Source organism: Artibeus jamaicensis, unplaced genomic scaffold (genome assembly GCF_021234435.1).
Source record: "Artibeus jamaicensis isolate MK-2021 breed Jamaican fruit bat unplaced genomic scaffold, CSHL_Jam_final contig_432, whole genome shotgun sequence".
NCBI lineage: Eukaryota > Metazoa > Chordata > Mammalia > Chiroptera > Phyllostomidae > Artibeus > Artibeus jamaicensis.
In genome coordinates, this window is record NW_026521828.1 from 4906850 (window position 1) to 4928174 (window position 21325).

Consider the following 21325-nt stretch of genomic DNA (forward strand, 5'->3'; position numbering starts at 1 on the left):
TTGGTGGCAGGGAGTCACCTGTACATGACACCTGCTTTCAGTAGATGTGTCTGAAGGTGAGGCCACCTCATCTCACCCGTGTGTGGCTCGCTGGGTGGGATCCGTGCACACAGACCACCAGGCCAGGCCATAAGCAGTGGTGACAGCTCTTCAATTAGCACCTGACAATGTCCTCATGAGACCACTCTCCTGCAGGGCTGTGCCCATGCCTCTGTCACAGCCGGAGCTGAGCCTAGACATGCTAATCAATTGCGTTCCAATAGCAAGAGTTTTAATGGCAGTGCCCAGCCATTCGACAAGCTCACATGTAAGGTACAGTGGCCTTGAGGAGCTCAGACAGTAGACACTGAGGTTTAAAAGTATGGAAGCTGTTTTACATGTTATTGTTACAAGCTAGGTTTTAACACTTTTTGTACTGATTGGATTTTGTTTCCCCATCACCAAGAAACCTGTTAGCAGCTTCCTTTCAGTTCTTCATTGCACTTCAGGCTGGAAATCATTTCAGAGGTGCCGGGATCAGAGTTTTAATGCTATGTCAAGAAATAAATGAGCATGATCTGGCAATGAACTGGCTTTCTTAACCCAGTATAATGATAATGGCTCTCAGCTTTCAGCTTAGACTTTTGTCACTGACTTGTTGTTGAACCTTGAGAGTCTTCTCCAGGATTTAAAGTCCTCATAATTGAGGGGTACCCAGAAAAACCCAGAATTATCTTCTGGAGGGTGGGCCTTCATAATAAAGGCTTCCCCACTAGGTGAGTGTTCTAGGAACCCATCTGTATCAGTGTACCAGCTGGTGTTATTGTGAGAGGCTGCACCTGGCATCAGAGACTTTTTTTTTGAAGACTCAGCACATTTGCCCATTTACGATGGGTGACATATGAGATGAATGCACCTGCCCACATGGTGCTGAGTGTTCAGCAGTTTTTTACCAAAAATGCCATGACACCCATGCCCCATCCTTCTTATTCACCTGATGTTGCCCTAAGTGACTATATTTTTCCTCCCAGTGAAAAAAGTCCCCCAAGGGGACCAAAAATTGGCAGAAGCACTAAAAGGCACCAAAATCAGCAAGTTCAAAACCTGTTTTGAACAGTGGGGAAAAGTCTCAACAGATGTATTGCATCAGATGAAGAGTACTTTAAAGGTGACTGAAGTTCCAACCTGTAATTTATATAAATAAACATATAAGTTTTTAATAAATAAATTCTGTTTATTTTTAGTCCTCCCTTTTAACAAGAGGGAATGAATTAGATACTATAAATTTTTTGACAAGCTGGTCATCCTCTGAATCCACGATCATTGAATGTAAAATAATGTTCAAGCAAACATCAGACTACGAAATGCAATTGTATATTTAAAGCAGCACAGTATATAGTAGATAGTAACTATTCAATGTTCCAGGGATCAAATACCGTGTGCTGTCTCTTAAACCAAGCATTTTATTTTATTCTTACCAAGTCTTCTCACTAATCTGGTTCCTCAACCGACTTAAAGATCCACTGGATATAGAAGTAATTTGACACATTATGACTAATGGCTTTTTTATTCCAACTTAAATTTATAGTTGGTGGCTAACAAATAATGAATTTCTTGAATATAGATTCTCACCTTCACTCTTGACTGGTTGATAGCTCAATTTGATCATAAAATCAAGTACCTCTTTTATGATCCTATTTAAAGATTTCTTTCAGGAGATACAGCAGGAAATGGGGAAGAATATTTTCCTGGGAGTATCCCAGCTGTAGAATCAGTGACAAAGGACTTTTCAGTTGACAAGGCTGAAAAATTCCTAGTAATTTATAAAGCAGGTGCTTCAAACAGATTAACTGTGTTTTATTTTTAAATAATGTTGGCCCATTCAAATGATTTTCAGAACACTTCAAGAAAAAAATGACCAAAAAAATAAAGGATTTTTATCAATGAACCCAGCAAAAGTACTATCAGGTAAAAATTAAGTTTAATCCAGTATTCATATGACATCATAAAGAATGTTACATGCATATAAATCAGGCCATTATTGACTTAAAAAAAAGGAGATATTTATTAGATTTCAAAAAGCTAATGAATAACAGCATTGGACAAAGAATCAGGAGAAGAGCATTCTATTCTAGTCTTGAAATTAGTGGTTTTACTCATTGAAATGAGTTCTAAATTTTATGCTAGCTACAGAAATCCCATTTTCTTATGAGTTTGCTAATGTACGGCAGCAGTATTTTTAGGACTTCCACCTCATCAGGCGTGCTGCGGTACTTAGCATGGTATGTCAGTGCTTTGTGATTGCATTCATCTCATTGAAAAAAGTCTCATTAGGGAAGCAAACACAAAATTCAAGAAAGCCCCAATTATCAACTTCGGCATCTTTTATGAGCCAAACAATGTATGTTTTCATTAAAGCTTATCCGAATAATCAGAATCCAAATGGACTGAATATTATTTATGCCAACTCATTAGCATTATATCTCATAAGCATTTTATGACATTATTTAAAACTCTTCAACAGACACAATTAAAAATGAAACTCCTGTTCTATTATAAGGCAATACTTATTTAATATTGAAAATTTAGAAAAATGCAGCTGTCGTGAATAAGATTACCCTTCGTCCTACCACGCGAAATTAACCACTAACCTGTACCTTGCTTTATACTCTTCCAGACATTTTTTTCTAGTTTAAAAAAAAAGCATATAGGTAGTTTTTTATAAAAAATAAATTCTCTCTGTACATACTATTTTGTGATATTATTATTTTGTTTTTCAATGAATGTATCCTGCATACATTTCCCATGTCAATGGATGCCCTCCCACTGCCAGACTTCAAGCATCCTAGGGCATACCTGGGAAGAATTCTGTATTTAGTGCAGGTTTGGAGCAAAGGGGTAGTAAGTGGCTGTTGCAGTGCAACGAATGATTATTATTTGAAATTGATGTGATGTTTTAGTGGCCAACAGGCAAAGCTATTTGTGGCATAATTTATAATCTTAGAGTTGTGCTGTTGTAATTTACTGTTCATCGGTTAAATGAACAGCCCAGGAGCTGTGCGGCTGTTGATTTTCTAGGACTGTTTTATGCATGGAATGACTTTCTCACCCTTTCGGTAGTAGCTGGCCCACCTAAAAATAGCCGTTCATCATTTGGTGCGAGGGGGGAGCTCTTGACTTCATATGTCTATATACCTCCCATATGTAACATTAGATCAGAAACATGTCACTTCTGATTAAAGGTTCACGTTGTTAAAGGAAGATTCAGCAGGAAGCAGAATGCAATTCAGCCACCTCCTGCTATGTATGTTCTGTCATTGGGAAAATGGCGAAGGGTAATGGTGGCCTGTAATGAATCTGGACAGGCAGGGTTTATTAATTTCATCTTCCTCCTCTACTCCCGAAGCTTTACCACAGGACATCAGGCAAGTGAATAACTGAGGGGCCATTCCACACTGAAATGCAGTCTATCAAACATTAATGTATCACTGTTAAACTTGGATTCCCTAATTGGTTGAATTCATTTTCATAGAGATTTTGAGTGAATGTATTTTGTCAAGCAGAAAACAGATTTTATGAAGACTGCCAGTCCTTCTGGCCAGAGCATGAGACCCTGCTCTCCAGATTTTCTCAGTTCTTCCACACGGGAAAAAAAACGCCACCATGCACCTCCCCTCTGCAGGGAAAGATGCACAGAACACAGTTTTATGGAAGACGTCCTCTTTAAAGACCTGTCAGCAGGTTTTCAGAGAAAATGTTTGCCCATCATTTCCCCCTATAAGATAACATTACTTAGATTAAAATACATGCGTCTGGAAGTCGTTTCTGACGTCTTCAAGTTCATCTCCTCCTGTTTTATAGGGTTTAGAGAGTTGAGGGCAAAGGACAAAGCAGACCCCAAGCCTCTGATTCCTCATCAAGGGCTTGCTGTTGTTGCTGCCGGAGCCATTTGGTGTCTTGGAGTCATCATTGTCTGCTGACATGAGGAAATATGTCAAATCCAAATAAAAAATAGTAGAATCAGGCCTGGCTGGAGTGGCTCAGTGGATTGAGTGCCAGCCTGTGAACCAAAGGGTTACAGGTTCAATTCCCAATCAGGGCACGTGCCTGGGTTGTGGGCCAGGTCCCTCGTGGGGGGTGTGTGAGAGGCAACCACACATTGGTGTTTCACCCTCTCTCTTTCTCCCTTCCCTTCCCTCTCTGAAAATAAATAAATGAAATCTTTAAAAAAACAGTAGAATCAGAATTTCACCATTCTCCAAGCCTCAGAAATGGAATTGGCATGTGTTGAGCAGCCCTGGGAAATAATTCAGCACTCTTTCTGTTGCCACATTTTGCTTGATTTTTAGAGAAAAACATTTAAAGAGGAAAAGAAAGTCTGCCCACTGTCTTTTTCTTGAATGTTGCTGACTCACCATATTTCAGTAGTCAGCGGGCCCCCGATACTGCCAGCTAGACAGGTATCTCATCCTCAAGTCCACTGATGTCAATCAGGGGATAGCTGGTGTGAAAGGATCAATGAAGAAAAGGTGAGTGATCGGAGACTCCGGGGAGAAACCAGCTGTCCTCCCAACAAAGATATGGGTCTTCCACTTCAGGCCCAACGAATGAGTATACTGGTGTTTACACAGAATTGGGCCTCGTCTGCAAAGGGGAGAAGCCTTGAAACCCATTGAGGACACGCCATTCACAGGCTCATGAATGTATCTGTACATACAACGTTGTTCTACATAGCACATTCGGAGACAGCATGTGAATATTCTCAATGTCATCAGGAGTGAACACACAGGCTTTCCTGCTGGATTCAAGAAGTTCGGTTCTTGCTTCATAACCCAGGAAGTAATGATTCAATTAACTGGTGGACTTACAGACAACCTTTGATGTCAAGGACTTACAGCATTCTCTCTTTGAGATTTTTGACTCTAACTGTAGCGTCAGTACTCTCACCCCAGAAGAAAAAGCCGAGAGCATTTGAGCCATTAGCCCGGCCTTTAACTCTCAGATAGCTGAAAAAGTATCTTTGGCTACCAGGCCATGGGGGAAGATTCCAGAATACAATGAAGAAAATCTTTATTTATTTTCCAGAACAAATAAAACAGATTTCTTTCACTGGGGTGTTTTTCAGCCTTATTCCCCACGAGGAGAAAAGAAAAGAAGGAGATAAAAAATTAGCCCACCCATGGAAATCACCTCTCCAAATTTTTTGTTAACTTTTGGCAAAAGTTTGAATTACTTAATTTGTTAAATGGGTATAAGGAAGGATTTCTGGTCCAGCCTCACCTCTTTGTTCTGGAGGCAACCAATAAAGCAGTCTTCCCTCTGGGAACCAAACCAGTAGAATAGGTTACTGACTCAAACGGCAATCACCGTATGATGAAATGCCCAAGCTCTTTCACTTCTCAGAAGAAGCTCATTCTCTGCACTCATATCGACAGAACAAAAGGCAACAAAATGCTCAATGGCCATCAGTCCTTGGAGGAGTGTATAATTCCATGTCGGATTGTTCCCACCAGCCATAAAAGAGACAGTAATCAGCACTTTATATTTTTGCCATTGTTACAAGTTGACAACTAAGGAAAAGTACTGAAAGCACTAAGATAAAGGCCAGAGCGACTTCAGGCATCACAATACTGGGAGGCCTCTGTGCAGATTAGACCGTTGCACAGGGAGGCCACTGGAGCAGCAGCACAGCCGGGCTAAGATCTCGGGTTTGGAATCTTCCTGCCTTGCTCCAGGGCCTTCTCCATCACTGGCTAACTAGCTGTGTGCTCCACCCTGCTGGACCTCCCAGCTCCGTCATCAGTAACATAGGACTTCTTAATACCCACCTTGCAGGATTCCCTGGGTAGGGTGAGGGAGAGAATTAAATGAAGGAATACTTGTAACACGTTTAGTAAAGTGCTTGGCACATAGCAAGTTGTAAAGATTAATTGCAATTATTAAGATTTCTACATGTATCTAACACTGACCTCTCCTGCTGTTTTCCATCATGGTTAGCCTGGGGCAGTATTTGGTGGTGGTAAATCCATATTAAGTATCAACACTGTACTAGGTTGACAGGAAGACAAATGAGACATCTAGAAGTTGACACTCAGAACTTGGAGGTTCATGGGGGAAGAATATGTAATAAAGCGGTGATTTTTGATCAACGTGCTATAGGAATTTTTAAAGCATGCAATACCTGACTGTTGAGTCAGAGGCACTGACCTTTTTTTCCTAAGATTGCCAAATAAAAAAGCAATGACAACAGCCAACACGCCACAATAGCCATCCGGTGTGAAAGAATCAAAATTATACCTTTTGTGTCAGATTGGCAGAAAAATAATATATTTTTGGTGTGCCACAGAATTTTAGTAATCACGTTATGTGTGCCATGATGTGAAAAAGGTTGAAAGGTTGAAATGTTGCTGCTGTAGAGTGACCGGTCCCTGGAGTTGGGACGGACGGGATGGTTGGAGGAAGCCATGGAAGGAGATGACGGTTTCGTCAAAGTCTCATAGCTCCCATAATGGGTGGTGAGTCCCAAAGTTACCACGTGATCTAGGATAACTAAGTAATTAATAAAAGAAGGCTATATGTGGGTCAATGATGAAAATGTGGCTACAGTACCAATAGGTTCTTAGATCAGTTTATCTTGTATCTCAGCTTTGATTTGAAGGCTTCTAAGGCCCACGACTGAATCTTAATGATTTTCTGAAATGTATTCTCCAGGGGTTAGCAGGTACCATATACAATATAGGCACCCTGTGGGTAGATTAATATTGGTCAACTTCTTTACTTTTTGGTTCAGGTATATTATAATTACAAAGTCATTGACTAAGTTATGATAAACCTGGAAATTTTAGGTTTTTAAATATATATATATATTATCCAACTCGAAATTCTTATAATCTCTTTAACACCCGAAACAGCAGACATTAGCTTATTACATTGTATTTTTCTCAGAGATAGCATACATTTATTTGGTAATTATTAGTCTATTATTTACCTGTCAGAAAAAGACAGTTAAGTATGCTTTCATGTGAGAATAAGAAGTCAGGGAAGACAAGGAGGCTTTCAAGAAAGAAAGTACAGAATCTGATGTGTCCCAGCGATACAATGCATCTTAATCACTTAAAAATAATCACCCTAGAAATAATTACTCATTAGCATCATTACAGCGTTACACCACCACAAATGCCTTAACTAATGCGAACTTTGAGCGTGAAAATTATAACCAACATGTAATGTTGCACCCCAATGCTCTGAGGACAGTCTTTAATGGTTCTGTTAATAATTACCTGACAAGAATATGTTTTTACCTAGAACTTGTTGTCATTAAACATGTCTTGGAATCCTTAATGTTTGAAGGCCGCATTACAACCCTTTAGTTATTTAATTACATTTAGCAACTCCTCAAGTTATTGTGTGTTTTATTTAAAAAGGCAATTGCAAGCCAAATTAGCAAAGGTGCGCCGAGGCCGCAGAGGATGTAGGCATTTGCTTCAGTTTCTGAGAATGAAAGGCAGAGGCTGCGTCAGTGAACCGGAAAGTGCACAGCCACAGACACCATCCTTGTGCCGTGGTTAACCTCCACCTTCCTCACCCTGACCGATGGGCCCATTCTTTACACATCCTCTCCAGAAAGGGAAATCGACCCTCCACCCCGGGGAGCCATTTCATTCATTATTTTAAAGCCTTCACTGTCAGCCAAGTCATCTTTCTATTTAACCTAAATCCTCCTTGTCCTTCATGTCAGAATTGATGACCACAGCGCCTTGTTTGGTCCATAGCAGAAAATGTGAAAAGCCCATCATGACCCTCTGGAGCCCTCTGTGAGCACAGAGGCTGTTATTCAATCTCTTGGTTTGCTCGCTGTCCCCCAGCCAGTACAGCAGAGCTCATCCGGCCATTTATTAGGCCGTTATGTGGGTTTTATACTCAATAACATTTTACTGAGTTATGAGGTCATTTTGTCGTATTTTTTTCTAGAGAGAGAAACAGAGACTGATAGAGGAGGAGACAGACAGACAGACCAGGATGGCAAGCTGGGGGAAATATTCACAGTGCAGCCATTCTTTGACTTTGTTGTCCATCCTCTTGCTCTGCCAATCTTGATCCCATCTCCCCCCTCTGATAAGTGAAGTTGCTCCTGTACAAGCAGGGGTGCCCGCCTTCTGCTTTCCGACTCTTCCGTTACCAGTTTTCTCTTTTCAATCAGGTACACCAGTTTGTCATGTGCTCTAATAATATCTTCGTGACCTTTATTTTGCTTTATGTTTTAGTGAATTTATTGGGGCAATGTTGGTTAATAAAGTTATGTAGGTTTCAGGTGTACAACTCTGTAACACATCATCTGCACATTGTATTGTGTGCTCACCACCCGGAGTCAAGTCTCCTTCCATCCCGGAGAGCATTGTGCTAAGTGAAATAAGCCAGTCGGACAAAGACAAGCACCATATGATGTCAATCATATGTGGAATCTAATGAACAAAATAAACAAACTAAATAGAAACAGGCTCCTGGACACAGAGAACAGACTGACAGCTGTCATAGGGGAGGGGAGAAGGGGAAGGGATTATGAGGGGATAAAAAAGACAGAAACAGATGACAGTATGGCGATTACCAGAGGGAAGCAGGGTTATTTTAAATGGTCATTTGACTTGTGTCTGAGATCTTTCTGTGAGACTTTTCTGTTGTTGTTTTTTTTGAAAAAAGTACTTAAAACAAGTCCCAAGTTTTTTATTATTATAATTCACTTTATTCTGCTTTAATCTTTTATTTAGTCAACTAAGCTTCTTTCTCAGTGTCATCCTTAAGGCACAAGGTGATTTTTTTCTTCTTTTCCTCTTGCGTTTGCCAACAACCCCATTACATATGGAGGCACTTTTCAAATACATTTTTCCCTAACTCAGCTTGTAATGCTTTTTGTTTTAATCAGACTTTAGTTTTAAGAAGCTCTCTGAATTTTATTTTTAGTTGCTCTGACCTGCGCATGAGCCACCAACTCATTTCTGAGCCCCATCCTAAGTAGCTGAAGCCTCTGAAAAAAATGACATAGTTTCTAAGAGAACAAAGTTACTCTTATTGTGTTTTTCTTTCTGAGCTTCTCAAGGTTATGCTTCCATAGAATTCTGTATAAACAGTTGTCTGGAGTTCAGAAGGACCTTTTGCATTTTAACAGCTCTTCTTTATATGTTGGCTCAAGGTCACCAAGCAAGAGGCAGAATCAAGACCTGAGCCTGAGATGGCTGGTCTCCAAGATCTCTGTTCTTGCCCCGAGTGACTGTGTGTATGAGAGACTTACATTAGTTTACCAAACACCACACTGTCCATTGCTCACTAACACATGTCTCATAAGGGTGGAGACTCTTGTGTTGCAATACATGCTCTTTTTGTCCTCTGATTATTTCCCCTGAGAAACCCCTAAAAGTAAAACTGATGGCCAATGTATAAAAAGTTCTGATATCCAAATCACTCTTTATAAAGGTTGAACCAATTTAATATTCTTACCAGCAATGATGGAAGACCAGATTATTCATATTCTCATCAACTATTGCATTTGAGAAGAAAAGAACAATTTGATGGCCAAAATGGAAATAAGCCATCGTTCCCGTGAAAAGTGTCACACAATTCCAGTTGGATTTAAGAGTCACTGTAAAATTTGAAAGTATGAATCAGGTAGAAATACAGTGGAATCTTTATCTCATCTCAGGACGGAGGATTGTCTTGATGTAAAGCAGTTTAAGATACAAAAATGTAAATGATTGATAACTCTGATGACAACAAAATAACATCAAAAACTCTAATGAATCACTAAGTAAAAGAGAAACACTCCCAGACAAAAAACTGCAAAGTTACATAAACTGACAATTTATAGTAAAAGAAGCTAAAACTTCTGTTACATATAGAAAGACTTTCTGGTCATCGTAGCTTTGCAAAGACGGGACACGTTCCTTTCAAACAGAGTTCCAAGTCAACGGACAGATCCAAGGTAGAACAATAATTGAGATCTTAGGGAAGGAATTCAGTCATCAAAAAGATATTTGTGTATAAATGATTTATATGTGTATCATGTAGTCATCTTTTTCATCTTAAGAGTACATAATCAAATGATGACATGTTCACCAATATTTTAATGACATAATACATTTATTGAAGTCCCTACATTTGACACAGCATGCTGATCAAATTTTTCACCCATGGAATGAAATCCTGCGTATTATCAAATGTTTTCATATATGAACAAATGTTACTGCAAAGAGAATAAATCAGTAGTAATGAATAGTTCTGGAGGAGACCGGAGCAGGTAGGGAGAATTATCTTAACTTTCTTCACAGAGAAAAGCAACACACATTCATCGTAGATAGAGTGAAATTACAGAAAATATAATAAAATAAAAGCCAATGATAGTTCCACTTCTTTATTTTAGTGTACTTTTAATCGTTTATCTGTGTACTCAATGTACCTTTTGTAAATGTGAAATTATATTGCCCTGCTTTCTAATATGCTATTTTATCTGCAAACAATTGAGAACATTTTCCTGTGTCTTCACTCTTTTTAAAGTATTTTCTTATTGCATCATGTCACTATGTGAAAGGGCATTTAAATATCCCTGTATGTGATATATAGAGTATTTTCAAATTTTCCAGTTTGAAGTTGCATACTTATACATAGTGTTGCATTATTTTTTTTCATATTAACTTCTTAAAGTAGAATTTTAGAAACAAAGATTAGCACATTTGGTAGACTTTGATTAATGTTGCCAAATTACCATCTAGAAAGTTCGTACCAATTCAAAATTCTTCCAGCAGCATGTGTAAGAGGGTCTATTTCCTTGCAGAATCTGTAGCACTGAATATTATAATTTCTTCAAATTTTTTGCTGAATAGATAAGCTGTAACCATTATAGCTTATCTTGTATTTATAATATAAATTTATAGTTTCTAACTGAGGTAAGCATTTTCTCACATATGTGGTACCTATTTTATGTAAAAACTTAACTCTTGAGTAGTAAAAGTACCATTGTTGACCTTAAACAAATAGAAAGCCAGCTAGTTCTCCAGCAAAATGGGTTTACTTGGGAACAACCAAGAATCGCAGTTTAGTACATGAAGTCTTTTTTTTAATTTTTATTTTATTGATTATGCCATTACAGTTGTTCTATTTCCCCCCTTCATTCCCCTCCACCCTGCATCCCCACCCCCACCATTCCCCCTTTTAGTTTATGACCATGTGTCTCGAGTTCTTTAGATTCTATATTTCCCATACTATTCTTGCCCTCCCCCCTATCTATTTTCTATCTACCGTCTATGCTACTTATCTTCTGTACCTTCTCCCCCCTTCTCCTCCTCCCACTTCCCTGTTGCTAACCTTCCATGAGATCTTCATTTCTATGGTTCTGCTCCTGATCTAGCTGTCCTCTTAGTTTGCTTTTGTTTTAGGTGTGGTTCTTAATAACTGTGAGTTTGCTGTCTTTTCACTGTTTATATTTTTTATCTTCTTTTTCTTAGATAAGTCCCTTTAACATTTCATGTAATAAGGGCTTGGTGATGATGAACTCCTTGAAGTTGATCTTATCTGAGAAGCACTTTATCTGTCCTTCCATTCTAAATGAAAGTTATGCTGGATAGAGCAATCTTGGTTGTAGGTCTTTGGATTTCATGACCTGGAATACTTCTTTCCAGCCCCTTCTTGCCTGTAAGGTCTCTTTTGAGAAATCCGCTGACAGTCTGATGGGAACTCCTTTGTAGGTGACAGTCCCCTTATCTCTTGCTGCTTCTAGGATTCTCTCCTTCATTTTAATCTTGGAAGTTGGACCCAAGAAGAAACACACCAAGGCACATCATAATTACATTAGCCGAAATTAGTACGTGAAGTCTTAACAAAGAACCACTCACAAGTCCCAAGAACAAAGGAGACAAAGGTTCTTTTGTAGGGGAAAAGGGAGGTTCACTGGGGCTTTTGTAAACAAAAAGGCCATTGGAAGACCCCGGGAGTTTAAGTGCAGTGCTTTTTCTTTGGCTGACTTGTAAAGTCAGCTTTTTCATTGGCTGTGTGGTTGCCAGGCAAGGAGAAGATCCTCCTTCTTCCTGCCTGAGAGTAGAGTTGAGAACCAGCTTGATGTTGGAGACAGAAAACCCATCTCTTCCTGTTTGGGAGTAATTGATGATGAGTTTTAGGGTATGAGAGCTCTCTCTTCAGGCCCTCTCAGCCCCAACTTTTAAATTGGATTCTGCGTATTCATCTCCTTACCATTTAGATGGAAATCTTTTGCCGTTAGAGACCAGGCTAACAGAAAGGGCCCAGACGGCACTTTTGTGCATTTTGTTGGTGTCAGAAGTACAAGGCAAGTAGTCAGCATGCGACAGGTGGCAGCTCTGTGTGATTTATTTTTCATGTTTAAAAAATAACAGCAGCAGTAACAACCGTCAAAACTGTTTTACTTTCCCTGGCTGAGGCCATCACAACAGCAGCCGTGTATCTGGGTGAAGTGTGTGGGAGGCCATGTTGGAGGCTGGGTCAGTGACTCCCACTGACCTTTCAGCAAAGGCTCTGCCTCTAGAGAGAAAAAGTTAATCCGGCCTGTGTTTTCCTGAGACATCTGGTACCAGCTGCTCAAGGAAAGGGTATGTGTGTGTGTGTCTCCTGGTGTGTGGGTAGTGCTGGCGGTGGTGTGTGTTGTGTGATGATTGTTGGGGGCGGTGCTGGGGACGCAGAGGTGGGGTAAAGGTTGCTCTGATAGCCATACTCCCACCAGAAATTTCATGCCGTTGTGCTGACATTCTTCATCAGCACCTCCCTTTGTCCAAATCTACTTATTCCCCCCTTTTTTTTCTGCAAGTGATGACCCCAGTGAGCATCCTTTAGGGTCTACTTCTGGAAAACCTAACCTATGATAGGCCCTGAGTTCCCTGGGGACTCAGAAAATAACAAATAAATAAATGTGTACACAGGCTAATTTCAAATAGTGACAAGTGTGATGAAGGAAGTAAAACTTAGGAGCCAGTGACCAGGAGAGGAGGAGCCAAGAGGGCGGGAGAGGCCTTCTCAAGTGGGCAGTGACATCCTGAGACGGGACCCACAGGCAGGAGGCACTTTATTGAAGGTGGAGGGGACCTTCATCCCTCATCCCAAAAGTCCCAAGACAGAGATCACAGGAATGAAATGCTTTTAATTTTTTTGACAGATACACTAGAAAAACCTTGAATTTTAAATACATTTCTATAATATATTCCACCAGTCAGGGGCCCAACAGGAAACAGATGGCATTGAAAACGGGATAATTTGAGAAGAATATAATAAAAAGGCAATTTACAAGATGACAGAGCGGCACCTCGTTTTCCCTCCCAGAGATGAGATTAGAAGGGTGCTGTCCCCTCCCTGGTATCCCCGACTTACAGGAGCGGAGGAGGGGATGTGCAGGGGAACCTGGATGCCAGGTACACAGAGGAGGAGCCTGGGGAACAGTTGCCAGTCTCACTCTCCTTCCGCCCCCAAACTTCTGACCCCGTTGGCCAAATCAAAGCCAAGACCAGAGGCGACTTTTGAAGCCCCTACGGTCTAGTCTTTGGAACTTGGTAGTTAAGAGTGCAGGGTGGAGCTGGAGAGGCCCCCTGCCTGTGTTGCAAAACATATCTTTAAATTGTAGTTTAAAATAATACTGGACGAGACTTGGAAGAAATGACAGCAGACCCATCTAGGGTTATAACCTTAGTCTGTCATTGGCCAGCTTTAAATCAACATCTGTAGGCCACTTTTTAAGATTTCTCTAAAAAAATTACACATGGTTAGAATAAAAGTGATGAATTTATTCAGAAACAGTATGACTCTGATGTTCACAAATTAAAGTATTTCAAAAATATTGTAATGAATGCAACAAAAAATCTGGCATAATACTGTTTTTAATTGTGCACAGAAAAAAGCATTGTTAAAATAATCAGAATTTCATCTCTAGGTCTCTCTAGTCGGTGACTCTGGTTCAATAAAATCTCTTACAATGACCCAAAGTCAGATTTCACTTGTTAAGTTATGAGTCAAAATATAGAATGATTGCTTTTTTTCTCATGGACTCAGACTTCCTTCAATACATCACTTAGAGAAAAGAGAAGATATTCTCATTCCCAAGATAAAGCACAGAATTTGTAGATGAGACCATTGGAAATACAATATGGTAGGTTTGGGCGTTGAACAAGGGACTAACTGGAGAAGAATAATAAAGGCTAAGATTAGCATGGCCATATCTAATAGTATTTGTGGGTGAGTAGGATTTATATGCCTACAAAGTGAGATTTTGTCCGACGCTGCTGTTGGAGCCACAAGCACATTATTTAAGGAAATGTCTTTCGTAACCTTACCTGTGTTTGCAGCAGAAGCCAGTCTAGCCCTTTAATGGCCACAGCATCTTCACAGATGATAAGATTCCAAAAAAGCAGGGTCACTGAAGGCCAAACAGCTGCAGGAGAGTACAAATAGCTCTCATCTGCAACCCACGATTTATCAAAGGGGAACATGATTGCTAGCGATCGTACTTTTTTTTTGGTGATTACAAAGTTGAGCATAGTAGTGCATGTGACACTGTAGGAAGACTTGTTAAAAGCTTTTACAAACAATTGGACGTGCATGTGGAAGATTTTAATTTAAGCAGAAGGCCTCTGTGGAGGTCAAGCCTGAGCACAGGTTGGAAGGAGATGGCTGCGGGAGACCTTCCATCGGGGGAGAATATTAAGTGGGGTTCCTCGGGGAGAGGCCCGTGTTTGCTTGTCTGGGGTGGGCTCATCTGCATAATTGACTAAAACAGAATGAACAGCTGTGAAATACAGCATTTGGATGTGTGGGGAAAACAAAATTACAAAATACGCAGGGTCATAGAACATGTAATGTATTTTCATAGGATTACAGAATTTCCAAGCTCATTTTGGGACCCAGGAAATCAGCCTGTCCTGTGGAGAAGCTAACTTACTCTTTCTAGGTCAACTAACTAGTTAGGTGTCGCCTACTAGTTAAGTATGACATGAACTCAAGTCAAACATCCCAGATTCAAATCTCAACTCTACCACTCACTCTGAGACTCTCAAGAGAAATCACTCGTCCTTCTGGTGCCTCAAGCTTCTCATCTATAAAATATAAATAGGCATGGAACTTAACGTGAGAATGTTAACAGGACATTCCTCCTATTAAGTAAGATGATACATTTCAGTAACATTAGATAGTGTCTAGAACTTAGTATGTGATTCATTAGCCTGAGGTATGTTATTATCAGCAAGAATGCCGGAGTTGAAATCACCTAACTTTTATAGCAATGTTCTACCCACTCTAGAAGAAGCAAGAGCATATTACGAGAGGAACGTATGTGAGAAATGAGTTTCCTAATTAAAAATGATTGTGAGACACAGAATGGTGTTAGTCTTCTTGAGTTATAAAAGCTAAAATACTTGAAGTACCTTTGGAAGGATGACTCAGATGCACTCCTTAGAAGTTTTCAGAAGTTCAGTTCCTGCTCTAATGCTTAAATTCAGTATTTGTATCTTTTTCCTCCTAGCTGACATTTTAATTACTGTTTTACAGCTAGCAAAATTATATACATAAACACATTCTGTGATAATTGACCTTTTTCACATCCTAATGTTTTCTAGTAATGTCTCCTAATGCTACAGGATTTCTTCATCCCTTTTAATTAGAATAAGTTGTACTTTTAAATAAATGTACATTTGAACAAAGTAAAACCATGCTGTGAATTAGAACAATATGTTTTGAATATAGTTACGGATAAGGCATCTGATGATCTTAGAAAACACAGGAATGTTCTGTGCAATGTGGATGGTTATCTACATAAAGAAATCAAGCAAAGGAGACTTTCAAAATTACTTTCTAATAATCTCTGGTTGAAACTTTAACAAGTTTCTCCCACAGGAAGACCCATGTTGAACCATGTAGTTTGGCTCCGGAAGCTTCTCCCAAGGAATCTGTAGAAAGGCCTGAAAGGGATCATGTTGATTATGAAACTGAGTTTTCTCCCATTGGCTGAGGGCCAAAGACATCTACCAGGACTTATTAACTATCTCTGGCCCCATTCCAACGTGGGATCATGTGATAGCAGCATCAAATCTCAGATAATGCCATGGCTTTGGTACAAAATGTTGGCATAGCAGTTGTATGTTTGATTTGATAGACGCCCTTAAGTGACTGTGTCAGTATTTTATAGCGCAAATCATTTTCAGACCAGTGGCTATGGAATAAAGAGTTGATTCAAAGATCTCTTTAGTCCAGGCGGAACATTGGTGTTTTGCAACAGTGGCTTTTATCATGCAGCAGGGCTCAGCACTGGAGAAGACACATGTCCATCCCTAACTGCAGAGGGTTTGCCACAGGTGAACGAGGTACGCTCTGGACACATCATTGAGTGTTTCCTTTGGTTGAAGACAGAACTATCTCCATGTATTTCACAGTGGTCTTAAAATTTGATGAGGATACCTGCACCATGAGTTTCATCCTAGGCTCACTTCAGAGACTCCTGGCAGAGGCATTGAGTAGTTGGAGTTCATGTTTATCAGGATTCAGAAACGGGTGTTCGTGAAAAGCCCATTAAGTATTTTCGTTGTTCTGACTTAACCTACTGCTCAACCCTGTTATAAATCAGAAAGTCTGAAAGAATGGATTTTTATGTTCCTCACTGGGATTTTCTGAATAAGATTCTAGGCACTTTCTTGTATAAAGATGATAAAAGACTTTCAAACTTATATGAGAATTTTTTAAAAACAAATCAGGTACTTCATATAGAGAATTTTTTCAAAGCCCTCCATTTGAAGATGCTTATGACCATGACTTCACTTTCTTTGTGTTGTTATTATTATTGATTATTATTTTAATCTTGGGTTAGTGACACATGCCAGGCACCTGGCAAAGTATTTAAGATACAAACAACACAAAAACAGTTGTGATTCCTAGTCTCACAACATACTTGGAAAAGATGCAATTTTGTTAACATATAACAAACAGGCACATATCTATATTTTGTCTTCAAATCTATTAAATTGAGCTCCCACATACGGTGGCATATTTTTGCATATTTATGTGTTTGAAAGCTATTTGCATCATATTTTATGGTTTGGTTTGCTTATAAGCCTGTGATTATTCTACATTTCTTCATGTGTACAGGAGGCACATACAGATAATACCAAAGAACCACTGGTCACATGAGTTACCACTGGGTCTACTCATTAGCACATAGTAATAATAAAAGTTATAGAACATTTTGTGAATTATAGACCTCTTCTAAATTCATCATTTCACACAAATTATGATAGCAAGTATTTAATTCAATTTTTTCTGGGTAACCAAGTGTCGGAGAGTATAAGTTATTTATCCCAGGTCACTCATCCCAGTGTGTATGATCAAGATTCCAAATGGATTATTTTGGCTACAGAGTTTCTGCTTTAAGCCAAAGGAGAGAGAAATGCATCATAAACATTGACTAGAAAACATTTATGTATTTTTTAGCTATATGAAATGTATTACTACATTAAAAATGTAAAACACTGGTGTAAGTATGAATGTTGTTGATGTGAGAAAAACACTCTTTTACTTTATTTTTAAAACATGAGTAGAAGCTCATTGCTTCCACGATATCATTAGTCAATTTATTTTTCTTGTTCATGACACTAGTTCACAGATGTTAGTTCCCATGAATATGTATCAGCAGAAAGTGTGAACCACAGTCGAGAGTAGCGATTGCAAACTTTACTGCATTTACGGAGCCAGGTGTCTGCTTAGGGCTCTCTTCTTTTATTGAATGTGCACCCTTGTACCTTCCATGTCCACCGTGACGATTCTATCAGACGATGTTCATTTTCTCCAGTTTCTCAAGACAGGAATTATTTGTGCTATTTTAAGTTAATAGCATGGGTGTTCAGTATGTCCATAATGGGCCTAATTTCATTTTCTTTGGAAATTTCTCCTCTGCATAATATACGTTCATATATGTTAGTGTCAATTCAAGTTGTATCTACACGTCAAAAAAAAACCTGTGAACCACTGTGAAAGTCACCTGTTATATAACCAAAAATTTTGCCATTTTTTAACCCTGAAAACATATTGAAATGTGAATGTCAATTTTTGTAGAATTTAAGAATTTGAAAGTTCCCACTGAAAGCAGAAGCAATCAGATTGATAATAAGATAAATTCTGGTACTATTTATGTAATATTAATTAAATGGATTAAAATTTATTTACTGTTGAAAACATAAAAAGAATCACCAAAACCTGACTCATGATAATTTGATGTTAAAAAGAAGAGAAGTAATGCAATAAAATTAACCTCCAAATAAAAGATTTATAAGGAGAAGTAGTACTTTAAAAAATAAGGGAGATATTTTCAGACTGCAATAATTGCTTGAAGGAAATAAATAGACAAGACAGAGTGTTAATCCTGGCAGCCACTTTTGGGAGCCACTGGGGAAGGGCCCCTCAAAAGAGGGGAGTTGGAGTGGAAGGGTGAGAAGAGTGGCCGTGAGGACCAGAGGGAGACGTGTGTTGGGCAGAAGGAACACATGCGGAGGCTGGGAGACAGTGCGTGAGGTCCTGGCATGAGAAAATGTTGGGTCGGAAGGATCAGATTATTTAGGGCACCATAGGCCATAGCTATGACTTTGGACTTTATTGGAAGAGACACTACCTTTTGTAAGCAAAGGAGTGATAAAATTCGACCTACATTTTTTAAAGTGCTCAGACTACTGTGTGGATATGGATAGTAGGGCGACAATTGGAGAGGCTGGGACCGAGCTCCTGAGGATGACAGAGGCAAGGTGACAGGGCCGTAGACTCCGAGGGAGGCAGAGTAGCCAGCAGGTCTCAGTGCAGGAAAAGAAGGAATCGAGGATGAATGTTGGCCTTTGGATACTCACTTGTTACTAAAAAGGAAAACGAAAATTAACAGAGCACAAAGGTTAATGCGGTAGTAATCAAACTAAAACAGCACAGACTGCTCATATTAGGTTAATCCCTCACAGTAGGTCCCCCTTATCTGTGGGGGACATGTTCCAAGACTCCCGTTGGAAGCTGAAACCACTGACTGTACAAAGCCCTATATATACTGTTTTTATCTTGTAAATATACACCTTTTTGCTTAAAGAAAGCACTTTTGGCTTCTCTTTGGTGCCTCAGAATTGCCAGCATCGCTGTCTATGTCCTTTGGGGCCATTATGAAGTAGAGTAAGGGTGACCTGAACACAAGCACTATGGTACCTCGACAGCCAGTCTCACAGCCAAGTGGCTACCAGGCGAGTCATGGGCAGGGAGAGTGTGCAGTGTGAACACGCTAGACGGAGGGTGATTCACGTCCCAGGCAGGATGGAGTGGGACAGTGGCAAGATCTCATTCCACTGAGAAAAATCCCACTATTTAAAACTTACAGGTACTTTATTTCTGGAATCATCCATTTAATTTTCAGAGCACAGGTGAATGTGGGGAACTTAAACCACAGAAAAGTGAAACCATACATAAGGGGGCACTACGGTATTTTCATCCTGCTGCTGATTGATGGCTTGGAGCATCACTCCTAACGGAGGAGTTCCATAGACTCAGTGCACGTGGTCTGCTTGTCTTGTGTCCAAGGCCTGTGGGTGAAAAAGCCTAGTTGTGGACTCTCTCCCCCTGCGTCTTACTTCTCTGTTCCCAAACATGGTGTCATGCCCCTCAGAGAGGAGTCAGCCAAAGTTGGTGAAGCTCAACATCAACGTCTGTTCTTCGTTGTCTTCAGCAGATGCCGATTTTTAAAGGACCTATTATATGTCATTTACTCTTTTATGTTCTTTATGTGAATTATGATATCAATTCTTATTCTTGATGGGAATCACAGTGAGGCAGAGTTAGAATTCATACATGTGTCTGATTGTATCCTCTTTATCAAAAATTTTATTTATTGACTTGAGAGAGAGAGAAACATTGACTTACTGTTCCACTTCGCTGTGTTTTCATTGGTTGCTTTCTGTGTGTGCCCTGACCAGAGATGGAACCTGCAACCTTGGCGTTATTGAGACGACACTCCACACAACTGAGCTATCCGACCAGGACTCCTGTGTCTTTTGTGCTCTAAAACTTGTGGTTTTTTTCCATGACTTTATGCTTCCTCATTGTTCAGAAAACACATAGTAAATCATTTAGCATGGTATGGTTTTTGGCTCCTTCTTCAGAGAGATTAATGAAAAGTGATGACGGAAAAATATATAGACATTCAAGGCATGTATTCACTTCTCTCTGATAAAATTATAAAAGGACCAACTTTTTAAAATAAATAACTTCACCAGCCCATAGAAGAAAGCTCCCTAAGAGGTCATAAAATTGTCAGATTACTCAGGACAGAGCAACTCAGGAGATAAATGAAAGGCTGACTGTATTGTATTAAGGTACTTACAGACTACTATACTATGCAGAGAAAGGTCAAAATGATGGATCAAAGCTAGAATTGGCTGAAGATTAGGTTTTAGGGTCTTGAAAAAGGGAGACACTAAGTGAATAGAAGAGGATTACCTATGTTGATACTCTGCAATGCTTATAAAATAAGAGCCCTGGATCTGTCTCACCCGACTCCAAGCGGAACATGGGAACTGCCTGTCTACCAAATACTCCAAGATGATAATGGTACAAGTAGGTAATGGACTACATGTTGGGAAAATACTGATTTGGTCCAGCCTCTTTTTTTTATAAATCAGCAGAAGGCTCATAAGGTTAAAATAATTTTCCAAAGTTTGCTGCACTCTTTTTCGTTAGAGCGTTAGCTAAATCAGTCTCCCAGAGACCCGGTTCTGTCCTCTTTGATACTTGGATTTCATTTTTGCAACTCTAGCCATGGACCAGCTAACAGCATATATCTGTTATTTCTCTTCCAGAATCACAACCACAGCTGCCTGCATGATGGACCTAAGGCGGTACCCATTGGATGAACAAAACTGCACCTTGGAAATCGAGAGCTGTAAGTTTTTCTGGGCATCCAGGTCGACTGGACCTTGCTCTAAGGTTCTCTAGACCATGATGAGTCCTACAAAGGTTCCGCTAGCACTAAATTTGACGGAGGGAGGCTCTCTGGTACCTTGCCTCCATGATGCTGCCATCCTTGGTCTCATCCCTAAATCCCTAGGAGAGATGTGAAGAGGGGAGGTGATCTAGCAAAAAAAGGAAGATGCTAAGAGTCTCCACCAGCCATTTAAAATGCGTAATTGGTGCCAACAGCTACACCAGGCTTGGGACAGTGGGTGAAGGTATCTTAATCATTGTTGCCTTTCATAAGCATTAGCACTTTTCAATTGCAAATAAGTGTGGCTTTCTCTGGGTTGGCTGAAACCTTCATAGAATGTGGATTGTTGGAATTTTT

General features: G+C 39.7%; 1 protein-coding gene across 1 annotated transcript in view; it reads left to right on the forward strand.

The window, feature by feature from the left end:
• Positions 1 to 21325, forward strand: part of GABRB2 (gamma-aminobutyric acid type A receptor subunit beta2) — a 240742-nt gene that overhangs the window by 126921 nt on the left and 92496 nt on the right. The window contains exon 6 of the mRNA XM_053665953.1: positions 20844 to 20926. Within this exon, the coding sequence (XP_053521928.1) occupies positions 20844 to 20926 (83 nt within the window). The remainder of the gene's footprint in view (positions 1 to 20843; positions 20927 to 21325) is intronic.